At 39.3% G+C, this 18,723-nt stretch overlaps 2 protein-coding genes across 3 annotated transcripts in view; both read left to right on the top strand.

Annotated features, from left to right (window-relative positions):
- Positions 1-18,723, top strand: part of Rnf150 (ring finger protein 150) — a 311,923-nt gene that overhangs the window by 287,274 nt on the left and 5,926 nt on the right. For both annotated transcript variants that reach the window (XM_078022090.1, XM_078022089.1), the window contains one exon: positions 4,816-4,937. In XM_078022090.1, coding sequence (XP_077878216.1) covers positions 4,816-4,937 — 122 coding nt within the window. The remainder of the gene's footprint in view (positions 1-4,815; positions 4,938-18,723) is intronic.
- Tbc1d9 (TBC1 domain family member 9) overlaps positions 9,335-18,723 on the top strand; it is a 109,183-nt gene continuing 99,794 nt past the window's right edge. The window contains exon 1 of the mRNA XM_078022088.1: positions 9,335-10,441. Coding sequence (XP_077878214.1) covers positions 10,312-10,441 — 130 coding nt within the window. The 5' untranslated portion in view covers positions 9,335-10,311. The remainder of the gene's footprint in view (positions 10,442-18,723) is intronic.

Consider the following 18,723-nt stretch of genomic DNA (forward strand, 5'->3'; position numbering starts at 1 on the left):
TTTGATATCAAGCTCCTTGATCCATTTTGAGTTAACTTTTGTGCATGGTGAGAGAAGGGGATTCAGTTTCATTTTGTTGCATATGAATTTCCAGTTTTCCCAGCTATCCTTCCTCCATTGCATGCTTTTAGCCCCTTTATCAAATATAAGATAGTTGTAACTTTGTGGATTAGTTTCTGTGTCCTCTATTCTGTACCATTGGTCCACCCGCCTGTTTTGGTACCAATACCATGCTGTTTTTGTTACTATTGCTCTGTAGTATAGTTTGAAATCTGGTATCGCTATACCGCCTGATTCACACTTCCTGCTTAGAGTTGCTTTTGCTATTCTGGGTCTTTTATTTTTCCATATGAATTTCATGATTGCTTTATCTGTTTCTACAAGAAATGCCATTGGGATTTTGATTGGCATTGCATTAAACCTATAGAGAACTTTTGGTAATATTGCCATTTTGATGATGTTAGTTCTGCCTATCCATGAACAGGGTATATTTTTCCATCTTCTAAGATCTTCTTCTATTTTGAAACCCTATATTCCAATAAAATAGAAGATAATGAAGACATCGATAAATTTCTTAAGTCATATGATTTGCCCAGACTGAGTCAGGAGGATACACACAATTTGAACAGACCAATATCAATGGATGAAATAGAAGAAGCAATCAAAGGACTACCAACCAAGAAAAGCCTAGGACCAGATGGGTATACAGCGGAGTTTTACAAAACCTTTAAAGAAGAATTAAAACCAATACTTTTCAAGTTATTTCAGGAAATAGAAAAAAAGGGAGCCCTTCCACATTCATTCTACGAGGCCAACATCACCCTGATTCTGAAACCAGACAAAGACACCTCAAAGAAAGAAAACTACAGACCAATATCTCTAATGAACCTAGATGCAAAAATCCTCAGTAAAATTCTGGTTAATCGGATACAAAAACACATCAAAAAATTGTGCACCATGATCAAGTAGGATTCATCCCTGGGATGCAAGGGTGGTTCAATATATGGAAATCAATAAATGATATTCACCACATCAAGAGGCTTAAAGATAAGAACCATATGATCATCTCGATAGAGGCAGAAAAAGCATTCCACAAAGTACAGCATCCCTTTATGTTCAAAACATCAGAAAAACTAGGGATAACAGGAACTTACCTCAACATTGTAAAAGCAATCTATGCTAAGCCTCAGGCTAGCATCATTCTGAATGGAGAAAAATTGAAGGCATTCCCTCTAAAATCTGAAACAAGACAGGGATGCCCTCTATCACCACTTCTATTCAATATAGTCCTCGAAACACTGGCCAGAGCAATTAGACAGATGAAAGAAATTAAAGGCATAAAAATAGGAAAATAAGAACTTAAATTATCACTATTTGCGGATGACATGATTCTATACCTAGAAGACCCAAAAGGGTCTACAAAGAAACTACTAGAACTAATAAATGAATTCAGCAAAGTGGCAGGATATAAAATCAACATGCATAAATCAAAGGCATTTCTGTATATCAGCAACAAAACTTCTGAAATGGAAATGAGGAAAAACACCCCATTCACAATATCCTCAAAAAAAATAAAATACTTGGGAATCAACCTAACAAAAGAGGTGAAAGATTTATACAATGAGAGAAAATTTTTAAATATTTATTTTTTAGTTTTTGGCGGACACAACATCTTTGTTTGTATGTGGTGCTGAGGATCCAACCCGGGCCACACGCATGCCAGGTGAGCGCGCTACCGCTTGAGCCACATCCCCAGCCCACTTATCTGTATTTTTAAACTTTTAAAAAATCAACATGATTTACTTGTGTGATAAGAATTCAACATCAAGCCAGGCACAGTGGCACATATCTGTAATCCCAGCAACTAGGGAGGCTGAGGCAAGAGGATTACAAATTTGAGGCCAGCTCTGGCAATTTAATGAGACTCTCTCAAAACACAAAATTAAAAGGGCTGGAGATGTAGCTCAGTGGTAGAGCACCGCTGGGTTAAATGCCCACTACCACAAAACAAACAAATATCTATTAGCTGGAGGTGCATAAATTTATAATATAGTTCATGTGACTCCCTTAAACACACACACACACACACACACACACACACACACACACACACACACACGCTTCTTATGATATAGTTGGTTACTCACTCCAGGTTTTAGTGAAATCTATGTATGAACTGGTATAACCATCAAGGGATCCCACTTCAGCTTTCCAAATAGATACATAGAGTTGGTCTAATAAATTGTAATTTCTGGTAAAGCACTGTTTCACTTAACCACTCTCATCTAGAATTCTGTGATCTATTGGCACATCTGAGAAAGATTTTCTCATCTTTTTCAAAATGCATGTTAATTGACACTTGGTTTTAAAATCCACGGGCTCTAGGGTAGTAGAGAAGGCTGTAGTCAGTGATATTTATTTTTGTGTTCAATAAGTGCCTTTCCAGTATTTGTTAGGTGGTTGAGGATTGGTTCTGCGTAGGGAGAAAAGAGGAAATTATGTTTTTGAAAGTTTCATTTAAGGACAGAACGTCAATCTGACTGAGTCATTCCCGTTAAAAGCAAACTGTAATTTTCATTGAAATAGAAATCAGTGTGATTTAACACATTCCCTTTTTATGGAAGATTACATTTCACAGCCTATAAGAGGGTTGCAAGTGACAAAAAAAGCAAAATCCTCGTCAGTAAGATTTTATGATGAAAATGTCTACCGAGGTCTGTAGTTTATAGAAGAAGCAAAAGACATCATTGAGAATTGTATCTTTTGCAAAAGAGAGCTAAGTAGTCAATGCTTAATGAGACTTTCAAGAATCTTGGGATAAACAAAAATTGGTTTAAAATGTTTTGTTCTATTTTTTTGTTTGTTTTTTTCTTTTTTTCTTAATACTGGTAAGGGCCACCCCATAGCCCACTCATCTTCTTGCCCTTGGGCAGTTTCTCCTTTGGAGTAGAAAGAGAGGTGGTTGTTCAATGTATAACTGAAAAATTTCAAAGATTTTAGATCCTCAGATTATATTCTGTTCTGTGATTTGTAATCTTATTTGAAAGCTCTGAGAAGATGGAAATCAGGAAATTTATCCCTACAGTTGATACTTTCTGTACAGATGATAAGTTTGAGGGTTTATATACAGTTACTAAATTAGAGGGTTTGGGCGGCAGGTGATACTTTGTGTTGGTACTGCTATCTAGATTTTCCTCTTCATTTTTTATCATTTATTCATATGATAAAAATGTTTGAAATATTTGAAATTTGAGATAGAAATATTGTATTTCTCTCACAGAACACTGTCAGATAATGAATGTAACCTTTTCCTGAATTCTTAGGTGAACCTATGCAGAATTAACCACCGTCTTCCATAAAAATATACTAAATAATGTGTGAATAAAAAGCATTTCGTGTTCCAAAGATCAATAAATCTGTTAGTTTTTATCTTCAGAGGGAAAAAAGACAAAAGCTTTTTATTGTATTTATAGGCACTTGCGCAGTTAGAGAATTCATTACCATCTTTGGTGTTGTTGGGAGTGGGGATTGAACTCACAAGTGCTCTACCACTGAGCTATACCCCCAGCCTTTTTCATTTTATCAGAGACAGGGTCTCACTAAGTTGCCCAGCCTGGCCTGAGACTTGGGATCCTCCTGCCTCAGTTTCCTGTGTAGCAGGGATTACAGGTGTGTGGCCCCACACCAGGTCCAAACTTCTTTTACCTTTAATATTTATATGGTTGGTCTTAATATTTCTATTTTTTGTTTTATTTTTAGGAAATCCTATTGATGATGTTTTTATTTTTGTTGTTTTCTTTTGTTTCATGTTTGTTTTGTTTTGGACCGAGGGATTGAGCCCAAGGGTACTTAACCACTGAGCAACATTGCCAGACCCTCTTTTCAAACTTTTTTTTTCTTTTTAGACAGTGTCTTGTAATTTGCTTAGGTCCTCGCTAAGTTGCTGAGTCTGCCTTTGAATTTTCGATCCTCCTGCCTCAGCCTCCTGAGTGGCTGGGATTATAGGCATACACCACTACACCCAACCTGTGTGTGTTTTCAGTGAAAAAGGAAAAGGGGCAAGTAAGTCATTGGCAAAAGAGCAGCATAACTGTGAAACAATCACACTATATCCTTAAAAGGAAGAAGCAGGTGTTTTCTGGTTCTCAGAATCCATAACTATGCATCACATCAAGACCGGGTACTTTTATGAAGATGGTTGATTGGCTTGTGTAAAACAAGGGCAATTTCAGACATTTCCCAATTAGCATAGTATTTGAAGGCCAAGTGAAGGAGCACTCTTAGAATAGCTAATTTTATAATAAACATTAATTTTTTGTGAGAGTTTATGAATAATCAATTGCACAAAATACATATTCATACATAACTGCCATGGCTTGGTAATCTGACCATATGGGTGGCCAATGATAGTCTGGGCAACAGCCTGCTCCCTGGTACAAATAGAAAAGCTGAGTCAATCAATTTCCCTTGTGGATTATAGCTAAGAAATCTCTAGAGTCGTGAGTGAATGGAGGAAGCTACAGGTTGTGAGCCATGATAGAAGTTTGGAACCAGAGAGGCTATTCTGGGTTCTGTGTATGTCAAAATTATGGGGGAACAGAAGCAAGGGGTGAGCAAAGAGACCAGCTAATGTGGAAAGACACCCGTGCAAATGTGCAGAGATAAGCAGAGGGTCTGGGGGGTTGTAGGGTGAGGAAGAGAAGAAAAAAAAATTCCAGAGCTTCTGGAAGATCCCTGGTTCTAATTTGGTCTATCTAAGACCATGCAATAACTTTTTCTCTTTTTCTTTTTCTTTCTTTCTTTTTTTTTTTTTAGATCAAGAAATTCAAATCATTAGTTTGGCTAAGAGGAAACAAAAGAAATTATGTCACATTTTTGTAATGCAGAATATATTCAAGAGGACACCATCACTGAGAAAACAAGTTGATTTCTATTAGGTAAGCTGGTCTGTGACCCTGTCACTTATTCTAATGGTTTTCTTATTTTCCTCTGGGAAGTATTATTTCCACCCCCACACAAACCCCTCTGCTACTCCCTTCACCAGGGCAGGCTTACGACTCAGATCTAGCCAATCAGTGGATGAATCTCAACATCCAGAACCTAATGATGGGTGGTGCTGTGAAAGCATTGTATAGATACGAACTATTTAATTCATGAGAAAATATGGAAAATGGTGTGGAAAAGGAGGAAGAGTTAAAATTAGGATTTGGGTCATACTACTCTTCAAAATAACAAAACCAACTTCTAACGCTGCTGCTATTTAATTACCCAAGTTTCCATAGTCAATTCCTTTCTCTCTTTTGGGTTTCAAATTCTTTGCATGTAACAAAGGTATTCTTTGCTCCCTTTGTTACATATAAGGGTAACATCAGTCTATACTCGGGCCTTTTCCTCCCTAAACACAGAAACCTAACTAAAGTTTAGGAATTCAGTAGTGATATACACACCTTCTTCTAGGGCACTAACAGATTCATGGGTGCTGAACCTGGGAAAATAATAATCTTCACCCTCATTGGACCTACAGGAGATAATTGTGAAGCAGACAAAGTCCTTTCCCTGCCCTGTGAGTTAAAGTTTTTATTCCATCACTCTTTTCCAATTATTACAATGTGCCCCTCTTAACCCAAACAGTTAATCTGAAAATGAAATCTCCATAATATCCTGCTTCATTCCCTACCCCACCCCAGAAACTCCTGTCCCCTTCCTTCCCTCCCGCCCTCTTTCTCTCCCTTTCTCTCTTTCTGCCTTCCTGGAACACAGATGCATTTGACAGAGTTCATCTGTCCAAAATGATTCCAACATGGGGAAAAAATTATGTTTCATTCATTTTTAAAAAATTACCAGCACATCACAGAATTCAAAAGTGGAGTGATTGTATGAATGGGGGCGTGGTGGAACTGTTACAGGTTAAAGTGATTTTGAGGAATCTCTTCCCTCCTATCATATACAGCAGGATGGTTCTGGCTGTAATATGTTCCAGCCACTTAAAGCTGGAAAAACCAAGTGGTGGCTTCTATATCATCAATTAGCTCTACTTCTTGCAGAGCTGACTTTGTGGTGACTGGTTGATCTTGTTTTTCCAGCTAGTTTAGCAACTGGACCCTCTATGAAGGACTCTATAACAGATATCAAAGCTACTTTACCGCAAAGCCTTGGATCTTTGAAACAATATTATTCTTTGCTACCCCAATTGGCCACCTTTCTCCTATTTCACTAAACAGGAAAAAATTCCAAATAGCTTACTAGAACCATTACCCTTCTAGGTTGGACAAGCATTCTTTTAAAAATGTTCATTGCTAACATTATTTTCCAACAGAAAACCTGGGGGTGGGGTGAGGAGGGATGGACTTCTCTCTGAGTTATTAGCACTTTGTCAGCCTGCTTAGTGTGTTCTCTCTGCTGCAACTGAAACCAAATTTCTGATTGACCACTCCTGGGCCTGCTGGGACATGGCATAGTTAATAATACAGCACTCTGTAAAATCCCTAGTCTGTTCTGGGAGAACCAGGTTAGGAAGGAGTAGGCACTGTGCTTGGTGTGGAGGGAGTGTGGGCAGAAAGTATCCAAGACTCTGATATTTCCAAGAGTGGATAAATCCCACGAAGGCAAGGTAGTAGGTTTATTGGGAAAGGAGTGAGGATTAGAAGGAAAACACACCACTGTAGACAGCAGGAATGTGGGTGAGAATTGCCAAGGACAAATAACAACTCTCATAAGTTTGCCTCAGTTGGATAAACAGTAAACAATAAACCAACTAACTGCTCAAGGGTCAGGCCATCAGAACCCTATGTGGATTGATTCGGGGAAGGAGATCGAGAGATTTCAAGGAGACCCCCCCCAACACAATGACATTATTTACCCTTAACCCTACTAGGCATCTGCTGAGTGCTTTTCTTTTTTCAGGTGGTTGGAACCCATCCTTGGGTTTAAAACTAGTGAGAATGAATTGAACAGTTAAAATACTCATCTGTTTCACAGAGGAACAGGTTAGAATAATTAGGTTCTCCTGTGTCGTTTCTAGTTCAGGCATATTTGATGTCCTTTGTTTTCCTAAAAAAAAAAAGGGGGGGGCACATTTTAATAAATGAACCATGGCAGGATGGTACACACAAGTCACCATCAACTACTGGTAATTTCTCTGATTTTTTGCAGTGTCCTTCTAGGACAAGTTACTGCAATTTATTATAATGGCAACCCTGATTTCCTGAAAAATATATTCTAATTCTTCCAAGACACTGGAAAATAACAAGGATTTTTAAATTTTCTTTTTTGCTTTCAGTGTCCAATCTGGTTTTCCAGGCAAATTTTTGTTTTGGTTTTTCTTATTAGTTTTATACTTTTATCTTCCCAAAGGCAAGATTTTGGTATATTTTGTTTACATTTTATCCCCAGGGCCTAGAGTATGGTAAGCATTCAATAATTATATAATAAATAAAATGAATAAATGATTGACCAAATGCAGGAAGTGTACAAGTAAGTTGTATCTTGGTAACCAATTTATTTAAAAACACAAAAAAGTCTAAGCTAAATTTACACATTAGAGCCAGGATAGAGGTTTGGATGTCAAGCCACTAGTTTAAGCACTGTAAGGACACTTCAAACGACAGAATTAAAGCATTTGGTGAGGATTTTTAAAATGCTAGTTACATAATGTGAAAGAATATCTAGAAGCATTTCAAAAATATTGTTATAAAGATGTTAATACACGTGTCTCAGTAGTAATCTTATTGTAGTCTTTTTTTTTTTTTTTTCAGATTTGTAAGTGAAGGCATTGTGCTGTGACTAAAAGTGCCAAATGACATTTTGAGTCTGTTAAATAGTGAAGGTGCCAAATGCCTGGAGGTCTAGTACCTCCTTTGGGCAGAAAATCTGCCAGTGTGGTCATGCACAGGAGGCCTTCCATTCCTGCCAGCCCTCAGGGTAGGGAACTGTGGGGGCTGCCCAGAACAGGAGCTGGGCACGCCCCCTTAGCCTTCAGTAATGGGGGTGGGAACTGGCATTGCAAGCACGAGGCAGGTGGGCTTCACCTTCACTTGGCCAGGAAGTGCAGCTCTGGTGTCCCCCAGTGGGACTGGGCTACATCCCCATGTTTGCTGTTCCACAATCCCTTGCCTTATTTGGGTGGAATTTTCTTCTGAATGTCTTTTCCCTAAATACAAACAGGGGTTCTGGGCGTGGTCGCTGTCTTGCCTCCTGCCTCCCTTGTTCCCCTTGCCTTCCAGCATGGGAACTGAGGTCTCAGAGCCATCCTTGAACCCCCAAAAAGGTATTTCTGTGTTTATGTGGTCCTTTAGTTGCCAATCCAATCCACATGGAGTGACCCTGACTCATCTCCCTCACCGGAAGTGGGTGGTAGGACACTCACTGACTGGCAGCTTCAGAGGAGTGGAGGGGTGTGTTCATCCAGCCATTTGACAGATTCCCCCTTACAAGTCAGAGCTGCTTAAGCAAACTTTTGAAGTCCACTGTGTCTTAATCCGCGGTGCTGTTGTAATGTCATACCTGAGCCAGGGTAACTTCTACAGCACATACATTTATTTCTCATAGTTCCCAAGGCTGAGAAATTCATGATAAACTTGGCTACCCCTGGTAAGGGCCTTCTTGCTGTGTTCTCATATGGCAAAGGCTGTAGGGTAAACTAGCCCAAAGCTGCTGAGCTGGAACTTCTATAAGGGCCTTAATCCTATTCCTGAGGGTGGAGCCCTCATGGCCTAATCACCTCTTAAAGGTTCCACTTCTTAATACTATCCCACTGGTAACACCTGAATTTGGGAGGTGATACATTCAAACCCCAGCAAAGCAAGAATGTCTCATTTGAATGCTTTGCTCAAGGGGAAAGGGGGAAGTTCCTAGGATTGTCAGACATCTTCAGCAAGGCAGAGTCTAGCAAACGCTGATCATCAGGGAAGGGAGGTCTATTTAGATGAACTATTTCCCAGATCTGCCCAAACCAGAGGTCATCAGATAAGCAGGTGGATGGGCTTTGATCACCACCAAAGACTCCATGTGTGCGGGAAAGTGAAACTGTCTAGGGATATAAAGCCTGGTTCTTGTGTCTCTGGTTTCACTTTCTTAAAACATTTAATCCATCTATTAAACGTGGATAAATCTCTGAATTTCGTCATGCCGGGTCCTCGAAGCTCCAAAAAACCCTAATATAGGAACAGCTGTGGTGTGAATTAGTTAGTCTAAGCTTTTGGGCTGCTTCCAACTTCGCAATTGCTCATGCCCTACAGGTCAAGGAAAGAAGTGATGTAATGCACTTAGCTGGGCCACTTTAATTACAATGGAATGGAGAGGGGGAGGGGTCACAGGCGGAGACAAGTTTGGCGCATGACTTGCCCTAGGGATGCAGGAAACAAAAACATCGACAACCATTGGTTGCGTCCACTTCCGACCCTCGGATCTAGCTGCAGGTCTGGAACCTTGAAACACACATTTCCTGGGAAGAGGGTGGCGCTATCCTCACTGTCAACCTGAAACACAAACAGCTCACACACGCTCACAGAGGCTGGCAGCGTCCTCCCTGCTGGGATGGGCGTGGGGCTCAGTGCTTGGCACAAGGTCCCCAGAAGGCTCCTGCAAAGCCAGCTAAGGCTGCCGGGCTCGCGCAGAGTCCGAGGAGGATCTGCGCCTGTGAAAACTGGTGACACCCGGGTTCGCTGCAACTGAGCCGCGCTGTCGTCATTCATTCGCAGTGTCCGGAGCGTCCTTCCAGAGGAAGCTGGGCTGGCCGCTGGTGCAAGTGGCCCTGAGAAGGAGTGTTAACGCGCGGCGTCCTCGGGAGCTCTGAGCAGCTAGAGACCCAGGCGGCCCCGGAGCCGGAGCCGGAGCCGGTGCTGCCGGAGCAGCCGCGCCCCAGCCGGGCTCGGCCTTGACCGCGGGGACGATCCACTCGCGTCGCCCGCAGCCCTGCCGCCGCCGAGCGGGATCCTGGGACCAAGCCACACCACTTCCTCCTCCTCCCGCTCTCCATCCTCCTCCCGCTCCTCCCGCCGCGGTGGGCCGGAGCCGGGCTGCGGAGCGGCGGGCCTGGGCGTCTGCGGCCGCGGGCGCGCGGGGGGCGGCGGCGCCGAGAGGAGGATGCGGCTCGCAGCACCCGGGTCTTCGCGGTCCTCCCGGGCCGCCCGCGGGGGTTTCGTTGTGGCCCTGGCGCCGCGGGCCGCCCCCTGGTGAAGTCGCTGGTGCCAGCCTCACCTAGCGGGCGGGCGGGCGGGCGGCGCGCGTGGCCGGGAGTACGCGCCCGTGCGCGCCAGTGTGCAGGACCCGACCCGCGGCCCCTTTGTGCGTCCGCCGTCGGCGGCTGGGACCATGTGGGTGAACCCCGAGGAGGTGCTGCTGGCCAACGCGCTGTGGATCACGGAGAGGGCCAACCCGTACTTCATCCTGCAGCGGAGGAAGGGGCACGCCGGCGACGGGGGCGGCGGTGGCGGACTGGCCGGTAAGGTCCTCGGCCGCTCCCTGCGGGAGGGAGACCGCGGGCACTGCGGCCCCGCCCGCGGCTCTGGGCTGCGGGCCCCGGGGACGCCGCCCGGTCCCCCGGGTCGGCCACCGCCCCGCCAGGGTGTGTGGAAGGCGTCGGGAGTCGGGATTCTCCGACTGGGCGGGGGATGCTGCCTTTCTGACCCTGTCAGGCAATGGGGTCTTCGCGTGCTGGGCGCCCCCTTAGTGGGCGATGTTGATGAGAACCAGGATGAGTGAGTCTGGGCCGGGGGGAGCCTCATCCCTTATGATAACGTATTCAATTATTCCCTCCCCCTCCCTCCTTTAAAAAACATCGCTTTACTTATGGAAAAGAGAGATGGAATGGTTAATTTTTACTTCACTGTCTTTACTGGCAATAGCAGGATCAGGTATAAAAACTCTCTTTTGTTTTCAGGGAAACAGTCAGTAAGGAGCTGATGTGGTCATTTCCTATATTAGTTATGACCAAACAGAATGAATAAGAAAAAGGAAATTCTTTTGTTGCACCTAATTAGGCATTAAACAAAGCGAGTGATCTAGTTCTTTTGTAAAAAGAATTGGCTGTACTACCGCATTTTGACTAAATGCTATTATTACCTCAGTCACTTCTTCTCTAACCCCCTCACAAGGTATTACTAATGTAACTAACTGAAGCCAGGCCATTTTCGGGATTATAGTATCAATCAGACCCATATCCCAAGTAGTGCCATATCAGAAAGATCTTCCTTTATAAACTAAGTAGCACATGGCGGGAGGTTACAAATAATCTTGAACACATACTAGAGAAATTGATCCTTCCCTTCCCCTCGTTAGAGTGAACAGAACTGGAATACTTTTTACAGTGAAAAAGTTAGCAGAAGATACAGAAGTTTAACTAGGAAAGAGGCTACAGAAGAAATGACCTATGACCTCTTTAGGCTGGAGACTATTTCACTCTTTTCAGAGTTTGCCTGCTAGGTAAATTGCTTTCACAATGTCCTGCTATGAAATTAAAAAAAAAAATCTTGATATGGTATGTATTTTATTGTGAATATATTTATAAACTGGATTTCTCAAGATTAAAATTCAGGAGTCATGTGGTACAGTATATACTGGCATATGTTTGAAAGATTTTGCTAGTACATCTGATGGCTGATAGGCAATCTGATTTTTTTGCACTTTTCAACTAAAAGAATATCTGTAACACTCTAGTGCCATTATGGAAATACTGACTGGTGAATTTGAATCAGAATTTTCCAATTCATTTTGTAGGCGTTATCTAAGTATAAACTTTAGTATGTAACTTGCATATCTAATACTGGGATTAGCCTAGATACCCCTTCTTTAAACTCCAGACAGCAATGTGGATAGTGTATCATAATAACAAAGAACATATCCAATTGGTTAACTCTCTTTGACTAATATCCACTAAGTATTTATTTTCCCCAGTCATTTGCAACAGGATATGAACACTTCCGGGATGTAGAGCCTTCTTTTTCTACTTAAGGTATTTATTGTGTTCCTACTGATACTTAGAGCTGTAACTTATTGCAGTCCACTGTAGTGACCCATTTCTCATTTTGTCCGCTTAGAGTCTTGTCATTGATGACTTATTTTAGATAGATGAGTTTTTTTAATTAAAAACTCAAAACTATTGCACTTATTTCTGAAATAATTGAAATTATCTTCCTTAGTGCAAATATCTCTGCCAACAAAAGCTTATTTTCAGTCAGCAGAGGTAAGATGTTTGGTCTGATAGATTATGATCATGTTCAAATGTAGTAGTGACATTTTAGAAATTGTTGTATATAGTTTTTGGGTTTTTTTTTTTTTTTTTGTACCAGGGATTGAACCCAAGGGCGCTTAACCACTGAGCCACATCCCCAACCCGTTTTATCTTTTATTTTGAGACCGGGTATTGCTAAGTTGATTAAGGCCTTGCTTAGTTGCAGAGACTGGCTTTGAACTTGATCCTCCTTCCTCAGCTTCCTTAGCCACTGGGATTATAGGTCTGGGCCACCGTGCCCAACTTATGATGTATATAGTATGTTCTAACTCTAGTGTGAATTCATTTATTCATTCATTAAATTACTAAATCATTAACAGGGTTTTTTTGGGGGGGCAATTTCTGAAGTGACAGTGTCATGAAACTCACAGTCTAAAAGATAGATGCTGAAGAAATCATCACATAAATTAATATAAAATTACTGCTCTGTGGGGTCCCAGCAAAAAACAAAACAAAACAAACAAACAAACAAAAAACAACTCAGTTTAGTTCAAATGGAGAGTTTAGTGTAAGGGCAATTTAAAGAGATGGAGGCTAGTTTATCAGAATCAGTGAAAGGCTTAGTGGTGGGAAGTTGTTATCACCTCAGGCCTGAAAAACAAGAGGCAGGGATGATGTTACTGGAGTCCATTAATGCTGGAGTCCAGGGAGGAGGGGCTTGAGCCCAGAGGAAGGAGTCAGCCCTGCAAACAGACCACAGCCAGAGGAGTGGATGGGCCCTGACTGCTTTTCCCCCACACTCCCAGCTTCTGCTGTGACTTTTGCCAGCAGAGCCCATTAGAAGCCAGATGGACAGGGCATCCTAGTGATGTGGTCTCTTTCAGGATTGATTTCCTGTCCTAGGGATGGACCTGGGAGGTGGGGGCAGGCAACTGAAAATGACCAGTGCAGGTGTCACAAGGAAAGGAACATGATGGGGATGGAGGTGGGGGCAAAGGAACAATTCCCTGAATAAGTGACTTTTGAGCTGAGAGCTGAAGAAGAAAGAGGAGAGGCCTGTGAGGAGAGGAGGAAAGAGCAAGAGTTGGGTATCAGTTGTTGGAGATTTTCTGGACGATCTCAGCACTTTTACATAAGGTGCATTATCCGGACCAAGGTAACAGTGTCCATCAGGAAACGGATGATGACAGATAAGTGAGGAAGCTGTCCAGTGTGAACTGGCCATGTGTGGTCATTACAGTGCTCAGTAAGATGTTAGCACAGGGAATGTACAAAAGAATGAGCCAAAGTAAGAATGCTGCCAATTTTTTAACAAGCAATTCTGTTCTCAATTCCAACAATGTGCATAGGTATTGATGTTATGGAGCCTTCTGTCCTATGTGGACTTTTTTTATTTAACCTTTTAACTTTTAACTGAGATTTCACATGCATACTGAAAAGTGCACAAAATATGATCTAGAGTGCTGTAATTTATCACAAGGTAAATATTTTGCAGCCAACACCAGGATTTAAGAAAACTAGAATATCACCAATGACCCAGAAGCCCCCCATCACCACCCTCACCCTAAAGGTGAACATTTCCTGATGTTCTTGGCAAACACTTCCTTGTTTTTTGTTTTTTTTGACAGTGAACATATCCCTAAAAACAATATGTTGGGCTTTCCTTTTTTTTTTTTTTTGAGAAAGGAATAAAATGAAATCATAGATTTGTGCTTGGACCTTTCTGCTCAGCATTGTTGGTGATACTCATAAATGTTGTGACCTGTGGTTAGAGTTTGTTCACTTTTCTCTGCTGTATGGAAAACTGTGACACGATATTGTATGATTTATGAATCCCCAGTTTATTTGCTGTATTGTTGGTGAACCTTTGGGTGGTCCCTTTGGGGGCATTATGGACAACGTGGCTCTGGTCACTTTTGTGCATGTTTCATGGTACCTGTGGCTGGACATTTCTTTTTGGTTCATATCCAGAAGAGGAATTGCTAGATTATAGAATGCATGTAGTGTCAGCTTTAGTAAATAATCCCAAACTATTTCTAAAGTAGTTGTACCAATATACTCCCACCAGCAGCATCTGGAGTTTCCCTGGCTCCATATCTTTGCCAACGTTGTCAGTTTTCATGATTTTAGCCATTATGCTGGTTTTGTAGTAATATCATATTGTGAGGTTACTTTGCTTTTTTTTTTCTGACTGATGAATTTGAGCTCCTTTTCTTTTGTTTATTGGCCATTTGAAATATTTTGTGACATTATTGTTTAAGCTCTTGCTCATTTTCAACTGAATTATTTATATTTTTCGTATAGAATTGTAGGATTTAAAAAAATATTCTAGATATGAACCCCTTGTTGGTTAGATGAGTGGCAGGCTCTTCCTTCTCTTGCATGTCTATTCAGGTTTTTAAAATTTTAACATCCAAATCCTTTATAGGTTTTGTTTCCTTTATGTTACTGTTTTATTGTATCCTGAGTGTTCAGTAAGTCTTTTCTTTCTCTGTTATATCTTCATCTATATTATTTTCTAGAAAGTTTACAGCTTTATTTGCCAAGTTTATATTTAATATTTTCTGTGAATTAATTTTTGCATGTTGTATGAGGCAGGAGTCAAGTTGTATTTAAACACATTTTTTTTAAATGATCTTCCATTTGATCCTGTGTATCCCCATCATAAATCAAGTATCCAAATGTGTATGGTCTGTTTGGGGCTTTCTGTTTCTTTTGTTTGTTGTATATATTCTTGCACCAGTATCACCATAACGTGAGGTTATGTTTAGTAGATCAAGTTCTCTTGTTCTTTGTTCTTGGATATTCTTTGACTTTTACATTGATATAATATTTTTAAATCATCTTTTTAAGTTCCACCAAAACAAATCAACATCAACAACAAAAACTTAAACTATTGGGATTTTGATTGAGATTACATTGTCTATAAACAAATTTTATAAAAATGGTCACCTTTTTAATATCAGGTCTTCCAGTCCATGAAAATGGTATACTTCTCTATTTATGCAGCTCCTTGAAAAAGTCTCTCTATAAGGACTGGGGTTTCAGTCAGTGATAGAGCACTTGCCTCGAATGTGGGAGGAAGGCCCTTTTCAGCACCTCAAAGAAATAAAAGCCTTTCGATAGTGTTGCACAGTTTTTCTGTGTAGAAATTGTAGCATATTCCTAGCTTTATTCCTAGGTGTTTGGCATTTTTTTCATTAGTTGGATATTGTGTCTTTTTTAAAACTTAATTTTTAAATTCTTTTTTGCTAGGATATAGAAATAAACAGTAGTTGTTTTTTATATTGACCTCACATCCAGGATGTCACTAACTTAGGAAATGAATCTTTGTGATTTATCTATAGATTCTTTAGTAGTTTCTAAATACAAAACTACATCATCTGATAATATTGGCAGTTTTATTTCCTACCTTTAGGCTTTTTAAGGATTTTCTTTGCCTTCATATGCTAGGTACAATTATGAATTGCTGTGTTTATTGTACATTTCCTTGCCCATTTCTGGGTCTTAGAAGAAAGACTTTGGTGTATTTTCATTAAGTATGATAATTTTGTAGATATTTTTCATTTTAAGGGAATTCCTATCCCTAGGTGGCTAAGAATTTGATTATATGGATCCTGAATTTTTTTCAAATGTTTTTCTGTGTTTATTGAAGTGTAATTTTTTTCTGTTTATATGATGTTGACTTTTTAACTGATTTTCAAGTGTTTAACCAAACTTACATATGTCGAATATCCCAGGTTGACTATATTTTTTTATGTTCAGTATCATTTTCTAACCCTTTATTTATAACTTCTGTGTTTTTTTTTTAGATTGGCCTGAAGTTTTTCTTTTTAATAACATCCTTGTCAAATTCTAACACCAGGGTCATATTGGCCTTAAGAGTGTACATTCTGTTCTGCTTTCTGAAAGGGTCTCTGTGTTATCAGGGTTATTTCATCCTGCTGTGTTTGGCAGAACTCATCAGTGAGGCAGTCTGACCTTGAAGTTTCCTTTGTGAGAATATTTTAAATCCTGGATTCTATTTTTTGAATAGTACAGCAAAATTTTAAAAACTGAAATACCTTTCACTGACTCTTAATTAATTATTTGTAGGATTTATCCTTTCATCTAGATTTTCAAATATATTAACATAAATTTGTCAATCATATCCTCATATTTTAAATGTCTGTAGAATGTACAGGGATGCCACCTTTTTGTTTCTGATATTGGTTATTTGAACCTTCCCTTTCTTAATTGTTCTTTAAGGAATTTATAAATTTTTATGTCTTTTAAACAATCAGCTTCTGGATATGTCTGCCTTTACTGTTGTATATTTCATTAATTTCTGTTCTTATCTTTATTATTTCTTTTTAATATTTTCTTTGTATGTAAATTTATGGGTTTTTTTCACATATTGAATTATGATACTTTGGGGTGGGGGGTGTAGCTCAGCTGTGTAGCTCTTGCCTAGATTGTGTGAAGCTTTGGGTTCAATGCCCATCACCAAACCAAACCAAAAAGAACCAAACCAAACAATAAAGTGCTTAGTTAATTGATCATCAGCCTTATTTTCAAACTGTGCATTTCTGTCTAAACATGACTTTATCTGCATTCCACAACTAAATTTTGATGAGTAGCTCAATGATCATTGCACTCAAAATAGTTTCTATTTTCCATTTTCTTTTCTCTTTCTTTTTATTTAATCTTAAGTTATTTAGATACATTTTTCTTGATTTTCAAACATGTTGATATCTACTATATGCAGTTAGAAACCGTAGTCATATCTTATATGGTTTCAGTGCTCTGAAATTTATTGACTTGTTCTATGCCCTGCTTGTGGTTAATGTTTTGTAATGTTAACATATTCTACTTGAGAAAAACACGTATATTGCAATTGCTGGTTAATGATTTATGATTTATTTATATTCATTTGATCAAAATGAGAGCTTGTGATCAAGTTGTTCATATCTTAACTAATGTTTAATCTTTTGGTTCTGCAGTCATAGAAGTTATATTTATTTTTTAATTTTTTTTAGTACCATACGATTTATTTTTATTTTTTTAGTCATACATGACAGTAGAATGTATTTTGACATATAATACATACATGGAATGTACATACATTAATCATAATGTCTATTCTATTCTGCTGTTAGAAGTTATATTTAATTCTTCAATTATACCTATGGTTTTGACTATTCTTAGAGTTAAGTTTTTGTTTCATATGGTTCGAGGCTGAGGTATTAGGTGTATATATATTATAATTGTAACATATAATTTCATAATAATAAAAATGTGCATTTTATTATTATGAACTATTTATCCATGTTCCCAGAGTTGCTTAACACCTCATTATTATAGTTATAAAGGATTGATTTGTTTTCAGTGTTTGGTATCTTTTCTATACTTTTACTTTCATCCTTTATGCACCCTATTTTTGGATAGTCTTATAAATAGTTGTTTGTTTTCTTAATTCCATTTGAACATATTTTCCTTTTAATAGGATAGTCAATGTACATGTGACTTGGATTTTCACCTATTTTATTAATTGGTTTCTTATAACATATTTTAATTCTTAACAACTTTTTGACTCAAGAATGTGTAATTACTGCTGTTCTTAAAGTCTGTGTTCAGTTAGATTTTCACACATTTACAATTTTTGTTGTACTTTCTTCTTCCATCTTTGACCTTTTTTTCTGGAATTGTTTTTTTACTGTCTAAAAATATCCGTTATTCTTTCTTTAGTGAGAGCCTGTTGGTGGAACATTTTCTCAGTTTTCACATGTTTGCAAATGTTTTCATTTTTGAAGTGTATTTTGGTGCTGAATGGTTGGCAGTTAATTTTTTTTAAAGCATGGTCAATATACTATCCGATTGTCTTCTGATTGATATTGATAAGTAAAATCTCACTGCGAATTGTAGCTACTTTGTAGGTCATATGTCTTTTTTTCTTTAATTGTTCTTTTCTTTTCTTTTTTGGTGTCAGTGATTGACCCAGGAACTCTTAACCACTGAGCCTCATCCCCAACCTTTTATTTTTTATTTTGAGACAGAGTCTCACTGAGTTGCTCAGGACCTGCCTAAGTTGCCAAGGCTGATTTTGAACTGGCAATCTTCCTGCCTCAGCCTCCAGAAGAGCTGGGATTACAGGTGTGCGCCACTGCGCCTGGCTCTTTAACAGCTTTTAAGATTTTCTCTGTTAACAGCTTTTAAGATTTTCTCTGTGACATTGGTTTTCTGTCATTGTATTATGGTCAAGATATTCGTGGACTTTTAAAACTGTGTGGATATACTATGATTTCTTTAATCTTTCTTACATTGGTTTTGTAAACATCTCATCCCCACTACCATTTTCTCCGTTCTCCTGACACTCCAATGGCACGAATATTTGCTCTTCTGATTGGATGTACTATGTCTGTTATCTGCTGATTTTTGTGTTTTGGTTCTTTTCTTCTAATATGTTCCAAGTTACCATTTTTCAACTAAATTTACTCTCCTTTTAAGCTTGATAATTCTTAATTTTTTTAAATTCTAAAATTTTCATTTGTTAATTTTTTTATAATTCACATTTA

Source organism: Ictidomys tridecemlineatus, chromosome 9, assembly GCF_052094955.1.
Source record: "Ictidomys tridecemlineatus isolate mIctTri1 chromosome 9, mIctTri1.hap1, whole genome shotgun sequence".
Classification (NCBI taxonomy): Eukaryota; Metazoa; Chordata; class Mammalia; order Rodentia; family Sciuridae; genus Ictidomys; species Ictidomys tridecemlineatus.